Source organism: Rhinolophus hipposideros (assembly GCF_964194185.1).
Source record: "Rhinolophus hipposideros genome assembly, chromosome: 16".
Taxonomy (NCBI): Eukaryota; Metazoa; Chordata; class Mammalia; order Chiroptera; family Rhinolophidae; genus Rhinolophus; species Rhinolophus hipposideros.
The window spans coordinates 2321234-2333412 of record NC_138062.1 but is presented as its reverse complement, the minus strand read 5'-3'; the positions used below and the strand labels follow the sequence as shown (position 1 = coordinate 2333412).

At 43.6% G+C, this 12179-nt stretch overlaps 1 protein-coding gene across 1 annotated transcript; it reads left to right on the top strand.

The window, feature by feature from the left end:
- Positions 1–9666: 9666 nt before the first annotated feature.
- Positions 9667–11566, top strand: TRAM1L1 (translocation associated membrane protein 1 like 1). The gene has a single exon (XM_081076828.1). The coding sequence runs from the start codon at positions 9708–9710 to the stop codon at positions 10812–10814; it is 1107 nt and encodes a 368-aa protein (XP_080932954.1). The 5' UTR covers positions 9667–9707; the 3' UTR covers positions 10815–11566.
- The last annotated feature ends 613 nt before the right edge of the window (positions 11567–12179 follow it).

The window sequence follows — 12179 nt, the reverse complement described above, 5'->3', positions numbered from 1 at the left end:
TTTTCCAGATGTTTTATACTTTTGCATTTAACACAATGAAAGCTATTAGGTCTATATATCTGGATTATTTTACTATTTTGTTTTATTTTTTGCATGCAGATGTCCACATGTCCCAGTGCCATTGGTTAAAAAGACAGTCCTTTCTCATTGAATTGCCTCTGTATCTTTGTCCCAAACCAGTTACATATGTGTAGGTTGTCCTCTGGAGCCGCTCTTCTGTCCCATTCATCAATGTGTCTACTCTTTAACCAAGGCCATATTTTCTGATTGTACTATCTTTACAGTAATTCTTAAATCAAGGAGTGTAAGCATCATTATTTTTGCTCATGGTCCAGTTCTCAAATGTTGCATCATAACCGAAACTAACACCTTTGTTTTATGCATACACTGGATCATGCTTTAATATGGCCCCAGTCGGGTAGGACATCTGCCTCGGTAGTGTCTTTCTCCCTCCCAGAGCTGGAATCCTTCCTATAATCCTATGCTGAGTGATGAGATTATTGTACCTGCTGATGGACTTCTTCCTAATATCATCATAATATTGATTGACCCTGGATTTTCTAACTTCAGGTTGTACATGCCTATCATAATATGTCTCTTAGAAATATTTAGTTAATACTCAAAAATGTTCCTTAGTAAAGAATTGCTATTAGTGTTTCTTAGAATCAAAAAGAGATGCTTAAATAGCTCTGAATTGGCAAAGTAAAATACTCTATGGGTCCATTTTTTTGTTACCCAAGGTTGTGTTACAATTTAGCTGGCTAGTAAGAATCACTGAGTGAAAGATGAATTAGCATTGAAAAGCATAGCTTGCCCTTGTAGTTGGAAAGACTTTCACATTTACTTAATTCTTCAAAAAATGCATGAATTATTTCAGTATAAAAACAACATAATATAAAACAGTATAAAATATAATATTCCATAAGTATAAAATACTATAAAACAAAAAGATGTAAACAAAACCAGAGCGCCTTCACTTGCATTATTTGTAAAATTATAGGTCTGCTTTGTAACAGAGAAAACGGGATTTCTCTTGGCCTTGGGATCTTTATTCTAAAATATTTCTGCTTTGCTTTTAAGATGTGGTTCTTTTTTGTCTCCATTACCAGTTGTGTGAAAACGCAATTTTCATTCTGTCCCTTTGTAACATTCTCAGTGACTTTGGTGGCAAGGATCAGAAAGACAATAACATCAAACAGTGGCGAGCCAAGGAAATGCACACAGGAAACGGATTTCTGCTCTCTTGGGTCCTAAGCTATACCTGAAACTCCTTTATAGGGACTGTAAAGTAGGAAAGCAACTGGGATGAATGCAAATTATGACTTCCACAAACGTGACATCCATTGGTCCACGCACTCTCTAGAAGGGAGCTTGTGAGAAAGGGAGTGTGTTAGGGACATTGTAGTAATTTTCTTGTCAGAAAGAAGTGGTACTATCTACAGCCCTAGACAACATGCTGTAGGCTTAAGTTTCCAAGGTATTTGTCTTTTATGATGCCATCTGAGACGAGTTTCAAAAAATTCAAAAGTAATTATCATCTACCACCTATATCTATAGAGAAAAAAAATTGGAGATCAGTAATTAACTATTTCTATACACACCACTTGAGAGCCTTCCTCTCTAGTTCAACTTACAAACTTTACTTCTGGATTCAACCTATCAAAACTGGCTTCTTCACAGCCTCTGTTTGAAGCAGAAACTTGTAACACGTCCATGTCACTTAGTGACATGTGCTCTGCCACCATCAAACAGAATTCAGCAAGAGCAAAAAGATGTGTAGAGCCATTTAGCAATGGCCATTTTAGCAGTTTAACAAATGTTTGTTCAATATATGTCTTGATAAAAACAATAACACATCAACAGCCTCATTTTCCATCATATTTTATGGGTATCCAATGGTCCATCCATAGCAAACTTGAGTAACAGCTTTGCACACAAATCCTCACACCATGTCCGTTGGTGCTAAAGGACAGTCATGACATTCTCCTCCGGGCATTATGCTTGTGCTCGTCACCATAAGCCATCATTTAAAAAAACGCATCGATTGTTTTACACTCCCAAGAGAAAATTTTATTTTACCTACCTGTTTTCTCTATTTTACATTCTTTAAAAGTATTGAGAAATGTCATATTAGTCATAAACTTTAAAAAAAAATCTATTAGTTTAGAAAACAGAATTTTTGTCATGGACACAAGGAGGGGTATGCTTAAAAGTGCTACGTCTTTATGTATTCTCAATGAGTAGGGTTAGAGTGCAGAGAAAACACTCTAGGAATGAGTTTCCATCAGTAGGTCCTATATTCATAATTTAGAGCAAGATTTCACACCTACCTGATTCCATCCTTGCCTTAGCAGAAGATAACTTGAATAAACTCTCTAGATATGTGAAGCCAAAACAGCGGGGCACATCACCTCATCTGATACCTGACGTTATACATCAGTGCGTGGCCGTTTGAACTGTGTAACGTTTACACCTGACATTGAAGAACACCCCGGTCCCTGTGTCCTTTACAGAGCTTTAGTGGCTGGCTGGCTGGCCGGTGTCCTGGCAACAAGACGCCTCATCCTGAGGTAGACCAACCAGGTTGCGATCCTGCTTTGCTGTCTCCTTACTCTTTCACTCTGGCCATTCCCTGCGGCCATTCCCTGAGGGCCTCAATTTCCCCATCTTCAAAGTGGAGGAAATGGCACTTCCCTCCAAGAACTGTTATGAGAATAAAGTGAGCTCAGCCATCTCTAAGGGACTGAGCAAAGTGGCAGGCCAGGGGATGCTTGCTCTCCATGGGGTGACTCAGGTGGCCTTCTGTCTATAGCATGCCTCGCAATGTTTCCACCAGGCTCTGCACCGTTTTGCTTGACTATTACCTGCTTGTACATTCATTGGACAAAATGAACCCATCAAACTATGAAGTCTAAATCTTGGAGAAATAGGTCTGAGAATTTTGTGTGGAGAGATGAGGTGTAATCAATTCCTTCATATGACCTGAGAACAGAAATCAATTTTGTGTCAGGAATTAAGGAACTTTCAGAATCTCAGATTAAATTTAAACCTTTTTTTTCCCATCCAAGTTCATTAATAATCCATTTTTAAACTTATTTGCCTGGGGAAATTTTCATAAGAAGGTTGTTTCTAAATGAGTGTTTGTTACATCACCCAGCAGTGTTCTTAGATGGGGAAATTCAGTAATAGTCCACAAGGATGAAGCAGAAGAATGGGAGTGTTGAAAGTAATAAGCTTCTTACTGAATGAAAGGGTCCTTTTCATCCAGAGAAAGGACAGTACAATACAAAATGGTGGTCTGCTGAAAATTTGCTAATTTTATTTGGGCAATTATATTTCAATTTTTGAATGTTTCTAATAATTGTTATTCACTTTCAAGCAATTAAATAATTAGGAATGAATGTTTTATTGTCAGACTTTGCATATTTAAATTAATCATATAAACTAGCTATACATAAAGAAATATTAATCTCCTTCAGCATAATATTTTGAAACACAATTTAAAGGAGCAGAATGCAAGCAGACTAGGAATAAAGGACAAAGAACTGCACAGGACTTTCACGTTCAGAAAAATGCTTAAATTACTCTAGTGTTTTATGGCTCTTAGGTCTACAACATAATAGTTTGAAGCAAATGTTAACACTTAAAATAACTATAAGAATCTTTCCTTTTCTGCAGAAATAGAAAGGAAATAATGGCATCTCCAATGGGTATTAAAGTAATTTTTATTTGTATTTATGGAAGTTTGATTACTTTTGGTCAGAAAACTGATGAATAGTTAAGATACTGTCGGGTCTTCCATCTCTGTTAGCACTGAAACAATATAATGCTACAATGATCATGTATTCCTTTTCATGTGACTTTAACTTTTAAGTATAATTTTATACTCAGACAGCTAGAGGGTGAAGGCATTTTGGAAGCCCCATAGCAATCATGAGAGGGAATGGGTCTATGAAAGAGGAAGCAAGTCTTTTGAAGAAGCCGTCAAGCATACGCCTCCGGCTCACTGGAACATTCCTACCAGGACCACACAGACGTAATCACAGCAGCATTGTTTTCCACCTATGTGAAACCATATAGGGTGGGTTTTCTATTACATTCCATGTCACATAATTAGACAACCAGAGGGAACAAAGGAAATCACAGTCTGGAAATACAATAGTGCAATTGTAATGTTTATAAGTTGCAATGGCATTTTTGTACTTCTGCCCCTTCCACAAATAGTATTTCATGCAGAAGCCAAAATGGCTCCTTTCAAACAATGCTCAAAGGGTCTTCCTATCTATCTTAGGCCAAACTTGGACCTCCCTACCTCCGCCTACAGGTCCTTCCACCAAGCGCACCCTGCCAGCCTCTCCTTCCTCAGCTCTGTCACCCTGGGTCCCACAGTCGATTCTCCTTCCCTCTTGCTTCCCAGCATAAGAGCTTGCTGTGCACGAGGATGTTCTCCTCCAGATACTATGTGTGTGCTTTTCTCTAACTTCATGCCGGCCTCTAGTCAGTTGTCACCTGTTCAGAGAGGCATTCCCGGCCCCTGCCCACCCCATCTAAAATCCCCATCTACAGCCGTGCTTCATCCTCGGATCCTTCTTTTCTTCCTAGCATTTCTGCATTAGCTATCCGCAAATTCTAAATGTGTGTGTCCTCTAAGTTTCTCTGAGTATTACAGAAGCTCTGTGAGGGTGTGCGCAAGGGTTATTTTATTCAATAGAGGTGGCACTTGGCAAAATGCACTACTGAATGTTGATTTTAATTTTCATTGATGCTTATATTTTAGTGAGAGACTGCCTCTATTAACCTGTTCCGGGAGTATATCCTTAGACAATGCTTCATATTATTTTTATTTGCTAGGTTACTAATAAATACAGTTGCAAATAGGCATTCCAGAATTTGGACATGTTATGTTGAGTTTTTTCCTTATCCATTAAGTAGTCAACCATATCACATACTGTGTTTTTTAAAACGCCTGGGTTTTCATATGTCTTAGCTATAAAAATGACTTAAGTGTAGAAAATATCTCTTCAATTGAGTTATTCAAGGACTTTTTGAATCAGTCAAATTTAAAGAGACTTTATAATTTCATGCACAAGCTTAATTGCATTATGTTTTGTTAATGGAGCTAAGTATTTGGTGATCTCAGTCAATTATGACTGCTAATTATAAACATTGACTTAAAGTGACTTGGGTTTGTTCTTATGAAGTAGTTCTATTCCAACATATCTTGCTTCTTCAAATGCTACTAAATTATAACATTTAAATGTTCAATTACTTGAATTACCCAAATTTAAATTATTAAAAGGTTGGTATGGTAGAGGTATACAAATATATACACACATATTTCATTGTGAGATAGGAAAATATTAAAAGAGAGGCAATGTGTATATTATAAAGTTCTTAATGTACTTTACTATTTTAACAACGTCATAATCAATGTCAGTGTATCTTTTTTGGGAAATTATGTTTTTGAAAAGCCACATAAGTCATTTAAAAAGATTTTTTTTTTTTTTGGCTAGGCTATTCATAGAAATAAGAATGTTAAATTATAAAATGCAGACAAAGGAAACATTGTGTGACTAATAGGAAGAACTAATTATTAGTATTGATTTAAGATATAGTACCTAAATTATAGTGGGGCTTTTCTTTATGTCTTTTTTTAATCAAATGTTTCTCATAATAAAATCAATTTAACATTTTAAAAGATACTTCGCCCAGTGTGTGGCAATTCTCTGTATAGGGTTCTCAGACACGGATCCTCCCATTTCTCTCTGGGTTCCACTGTAAATTCACTGATGGACCATTAATTCCTTGAAGTACCATAGAATAATTAGTACTCTGTAATTAATAGTATAATTGACTATTATATCAGAAAAGCAAATATTAACATTAATGCATTAGCATTATTTTGCTTCTGGGGTCTTTTATCTTTTAAAATATACAAACCTTTAAACACAACAAATCAACATATAATCATATAATGTTTAATCAATGTTTTTTGGGGAAAAAAAAAAAAAAAGTCTTCCACCATTTCCCAGAGAGAAAAACTGGGTTCTAATCAAAGATCTGGGGAGAGATTTCATAATTTCTCTTGACCCTGGACTGTGGTGTGCGTCCCACTTTCCCATGTCTTAGTGGAAGCATTTATTGCATTTTTCCTGTGCCTTGGGTATGTGGGAATCACAAACCTTGTTTCTTTCTTTGACAAGACTTCAAATAAAAAGTGTAACAAAAGAAAGGACCCAGGGACCCATCTGTGCCTGGATCTAATTTAGCTTTCAAGTTCCTGGGTAATAAACTTGAGCTTGTTGCTATATTGGCATGAGACTTTTGTTTGCATGGGCAGGAAACAGTGTATAGTTCATGTAAGAGGAAACAAAATTTATTTTCAAGGGAAAGAATGTGGCTACTTAAAATTTTAAATACACTTCTTAAGAGGTGCTGTCTGAGTCCCCCACCATCCGTCTACTCCCACCCCACCTTGAGGTGAAAAGGCTCACCTGCTCTGACCGTGACAATGATAGGTGACTTCCAATGCCAGGTCAGGAAAGGCCATGGGGTTCTGCCTTTTTCACTAGAAGCTCGGTCCTAGAGCCTGCAGCCCCTGCTCTGTGACAGTGCCACCCAAGCCCTGCCTGGAGATGCCCCTGGAGGCATGCTGACAATAGTCCCAGCTGAACCTAGCCTAGGCTTCCTGGGTTTTGTGATACGCTGGACAGGAATTTCACATTGCTGAAGTCTGGGCTTTTGGGCAAGTGGTAGAGTTCCTTGCCAAGCACCTCGAGCCTCCAAAGTCGCAGTGAGAACTGGATGAGCATGAGTTAGCTTTTCCCCAGGGCAAGTTCAACCTTGCTGTTAGGACACTGGCTTTTCTGGGATCGCTGCCAAGTGTGGAGTCTCAGTGTTCCAAGAGGATTCTTTCTGACTGTTCCAAGTGTGAAAGTCGCCTAGTCCTCTTTGAATCTTGGAAATTTTGAATTTACGTTTCCTCCGCTGTTCTTTGCTTGGCCTCATGTATTTTCAGCTGATGCACACAGAAGTTAATATTAACAGCAGACTCTAGGGAATGTTTATGCAAATTGACAGAGCACTTTAATCACCTCCCTTTCTCTGCAAATTCCTCTGCCCAGCAGATGTCTGAGGCTTCAGCTTCTCCTGACTCCTCTGTCTCCTCAGGTCAGCACTTCTCCGTTCTCTGCTTGGGTTTCTCCTCCCTGCAGAGCAGACTGCAAAATGCATCCAGGCAAAAAATTGGGGTAGTGGCGGTGCTCTCCTCATTCTTCAGTCTCCCTTCTTTTGGTGATCACACTCTTATGTTTTCCAATACCTGAAAAAAGTTATTTCATGTCATTCATCTAGTTTTTGAGTTATTTCCAGTAGGAGTAGAAGCTCAATTGCAGTTACTCCTCATGGCTGGAAGCAGAAGTCTCCTCCTGAATCTAATAATTATTTGTACCACGGGCATAGGGCTAGACATAATGAAAGACTGTCCCCCCACATATTCAATGATATAGTATGCATAGTGATATCAAAATCTTTGAAAATATTATTGTACACATTTCATTCTTTGTCAAATAGTGCCAATAAAACTACTGAAAGCATATTATATAACATTACTACAATACCCTCTCAGATTCCAATATAGACATTTTACATTTTTATAATTTTATGATGTTAATATGAAACATAAATCTAAAATTCAAAGACTTAGATTATATTTAATGTAAATTTTAAATAAAAATTTGGACTACAGACTATCATTTGATATTACAAAGCTGAAAGAAAGGAGAGATGATATGGAGGGAAAGTGGTTCTTTTCTTTTTTTTTAAGAGACAATTTTAAATTAACTCCTAATGGGCTTCCTTCATTTTAGAGATAAAATGACATTACACACCTATGCATAAATATTTGTGCTGTTTGCTTTGCTATGTCCCTCTTTGTGAGGCAAAATCGATCATATTTGTAAAGGTAGAACTGAGGACTTGTCAAACATACTGTGAAAAAGAAATGTACACAGAAAAGTCAACTCAGGAGTTACACAAATATTTTCATATGTAGTATGTCACAAAATGATCACAGTCGTGTAGTTTATAAGACTGATGAATTCTATACATAACATCGATTAGTTTCTATAAAGTAAATGTGCACTTTCCTGAATGAACTCTTGACGACTCCCATTAGCCACTGCTGCCCTGTTTCCTCCTGACTGCCTCCCACAATTTGATTTTTCCCCACTCCCCGATGCCCTAAGTTTTGCACCTCTATTTGTAATTCCTCACTGATTTAGTTAACTTCAAACAGCACTTCAGACTGAGCTGTCAGAGCCCAGATACTGACTGACAGCCCAGAAAACCAAAGGAAACACGACAGCAGCTCCTTTAGAAAGGGGGGGTACCCAATGAGCAGTCCTTCAGGAAACAGAATTCGGGTGACGGAAGGACAGGCCGGCACTTCCCGGAACTCCAGCACTAACACCGCCGGTTCTGTGACAGTGGCTTGGCCGCTCCGGGAAATGCAGAGCAGAATACTTCGCCGGTGTCGTTCAGGTCAGGGCCCAGCATCCAGCGACAGTGACAAAGCGCAGCGGGGCGCTCGCAGTGTCATGTGGCCCCGCGGAGCCCTGGTTCTTCCGAACCGTGTGTTCCGACCTGGACACCTTCAGTCCGTCGGTAACGGCAAGATCTCAGGAGACACAGAAGGAACGAGCCACGAGCTCCGGAGTCACAGAAAAGAACTTGAAGACCGACGTGAACGGAGAAAGAGACCAGCATCGACGAAAGAAGTGGTGTTCGATGCATGTGCGTGAGTGTCAGCGAACTGGGCCGCGGGAACCAGTAGGGCGAATGCCGCGTTTCGGACCTGCTGGAGAGGAAATTCCGGGCGGGCTTGCGGCCAGGAGAGCCACCCGTGAGCTGAGCGTCCCCGTGCAGCCACGGCCCTCCGCGTTAAAGCGCAGCGCGTAGGACGACCGCCTGGACGGCACCGTCCCCCAGCCGTTGTCACTGCCGTCGCCCTGGGAGCAGGTGCAGGGCCCAGTGGTTTCCAACAAGAGGTGACGGAGCGCGGAGTGGGGAGACGTGGGCTCGGCCAGCTCCTGGCGGGTGACCTGCGGGCACACCACTGGCGTCCCTGGGCCTCAGTGTCCCCTCCATGAAATGGAGGGACGGGTGGAGGCCTTGCAGCGGGCTTCCCTCGCTGCTCGGCAGACACACCGAGTACCACGTGTTTAGCTGCGCGGTCCCTAGAAAGGCTGCAGGTGCACAGGTGCTGAGAACAGCACCCGCTCGGCACTGAGCCACGGGACAGTGTGCCTCTGCCGTGACTACCGCGGGGCTGTGTTTAGACCTGTCACCCTGACAGCCAGGCGGCCACGGAGCCCGCCTGCCCGGCCCCGCCTGCCCGCCGTGTGCGCACGCGCAGCGCCGCGGCGGGGGCGGTGATTGACGTCCCTCCCGGGGCGGCGGGAGCGAGCGGGCGGCGGCGGGGCGCGGGGATGGGCGGCGGCGGCCGCGGGAGGCGCGCAGGGGCGGGCGGGGGAGGCCCGGGGGCCGGGGCCGGGGGAGGGGGCGGAGCGGCGGGGGCGCGGGCGGGGGCGCGGGCGGGGGCGCGGGCGGGGGCGCGGGCGGGGGCGCGGGCGGGGGCGCGGGCGGGGGCGCGGGCGGGGGCGCGGGCGGGGGCGGCGCTGTGAGGACCCCGCCCGCGCCGCGCCGCCATGGCGCTCCGCAAGAAGGGCGCCAAGGGCCCGCCGGTGCTGAGCCACGAGTTCGTGCTGCAGAACCACGCGGACCTGGTGGCCTGCGTGGGCATGCTCTTCGTGCTGGGGCTGCTGTTCGAGGGCACGGCCGAGGCGTCCATCGCCTTCCTGACGCTGCAGCACGCGGTCCCCGCGGCCCCCGCCGCGCGCGCGCCGCCGCGCCTGCTCTACCAGTACGGCGCGCGCGACCTGGCCACCGTGTTCTTCTACACGCTGGTGGCCGTCATCGTGCACGCCACGCTGCAGGAGTACGTGCTGGACCCCGTCACGCGGCGCCTGCAGCTGCCCAAGGCCCGGCAGGGCCGCTTCAGCGAGGCCGGCCAGTGGGGCGCCTTCTACCTGGTGTCGTGCGCCTGGGCCACGTGGGTGCTGGCGGCCGAGGGCTGCCTGGAGGAGCCGGCCCGCCTGTGGCGCGCGCCGCCGCGCCGCACCATGACCTTCCACGTCAAGTTCTTCTACGTGGCGCAGCTGGCCTACTGGCTGCACGCCGTGCCCGAGCTCTACTTCCAGAGGACGCGCAGGCAGGCCGTGCCGCGGCAGCTGCTCTACATCGGCCTGCACCTGTTCCACGTCGCCGGCGCCTACCTGCTCTACCTCAACCACCTGGGGCTGCTGCTGCTCGCCATGCACTACTGCGTGGAGCTGCTCACGCACCTGGGCGGCCTCCTCTCCCTGGGCGACAGCAGGCCGCCGAGGGAGCTGTCCCTGTGGGCCGTGCTGTTCTGCTTGGGCCGGCTGGGGACGCTGGTGCTGTCCGTCCTCACCGTGTGCGTCCACCTGGCGGGGGCCCAGGCTGGCCACCCGGACGCCGCGGGCGGGAACGTGAACGTGCTGGCCGCCGAGATCGCCGTGCTCTCGTCCAGCTGCACCATCCAAGCCTACATCACGTGGGACTTGTTCAGCGTCCAGCTGCAGCGATGGATGGGAGGCGACGCCGCTCTCCGGGCCCCGGTGGTGAAGAAGAAACGGACGAAAGGCAGGTCTTCTAGGAAAGGAGCAGAAAATGGCGTGGCCGCTTCGAATCGCGTGGACTCTCCCCATAAGAGGAAGGAGAAATCTTCCTAATGAATGAGACACCTACTGGTTCTTGGCCGCACAGGAGCCTGCCCTCTCCTAGAAGATCTCTTTCCACACTAGAGGACTTTTCTGTTCTTGGCAGTAGTTTGTGCCGTGTTGATTTTTGCCATGGTACTGTGAAATGTATGTTTTAAAGGCATTTGAGGGGAGAATGATGCTATGAATGGAAAAAGCAAACAAACTTGGTTTACACGAAGCTGCTCATCCTCAAAATAATTTAGGGATCACCACCATGTTTTGTTTTGTTTCTGTTTGCGTTTGAACATTGTCCTAATGATGTGTAGAGGTAACCACAAAATTCTGAATGTCAGTGACACCGTTTCTTGCTCACACCAATCTTTTGTAACATCAAGATGGTCTGTTAGAGCAAGGCCATATTTTTAATGTTCTCTTTCAGGATAAAATGGAAATATCATAAGTGTCATTTTCAATACGTTTTCAGTATTCTCTAATTCTTACAATTTTTTGTTTTAGAATTTACAACTGGAGGAAAGAATTGTAAAATCACCAAATAAATGATGTTTTTTTTTGGTAGATAGTGGTTGTTAGTATTAAATTCCCATTTAAAAATACAAATAAAATACTAATGGGTAACATCTGTGGAGATTTATTGCCATATAGTGAATCAAATTATCTTGAATTAATAGAAAGGTATTCCTGAAGAGGTAAACCCATTCTTGTCCATTTTAAATGCTTGTAAACTGGAAATTAGAAAATTAAACATTTAACTGTATAAAGGAAATCAGACTTAGTTTTTCGTTTATTTATTAAAAATATTCTTAATGAGGCTTGTAAGTTCAATATCCACGGCATCTTACAAAAATACTATTTAACCTGTAAATCATTTAAAAAATAATGCTTACTTGATTTATGTCTAAAAAAATGGCAGCTGCTTAAATGTGGAAAGCAGTTAACACACTAACCTTAAGTAACTTGAAAATCAGGTGAATAAATAGTCCTATGTGAGGCTTTTTAGAAATAATGTCACAATTATGGGCTGGCTTCCATCTTTAATTAGGAAACATTTAGCTGTGTGAGACATTTTGGGGAGAAATATATATAATTTGTATCTTTACAGAAGCCAATAGAAACAATGGGCTGTGGTAGGTATTTTTTGTATTTATCTCCTTCTCTGAACTTTGATTTTTATTTCCATATGTCTTTATACGTTTTTCTCAGGAGACAATGTTTTAAAAATATGGTAAGATAAGGCCATACACAGCAGGTGCTTGAATAACATCATTTCATTCAAAGTCATTTCATTATAACATTGATGAGAATTTAAAACAAAAAAAAAACAAAAACGGCTTCCGGCACGGGCTGTTATCAGTGTGGAGGTTGCACTCTTCCTTC

What these genes read in the sequence shown, in the direction of transcription:
- TRAM1L1 (XM_081076828.1), top strand. Translation starts at nt 9,708, where the DNA reads ATGGCGCTCCGCAAGAAGGGCGCCAAGGGCCCGCCGGTGCTGAGCCAC.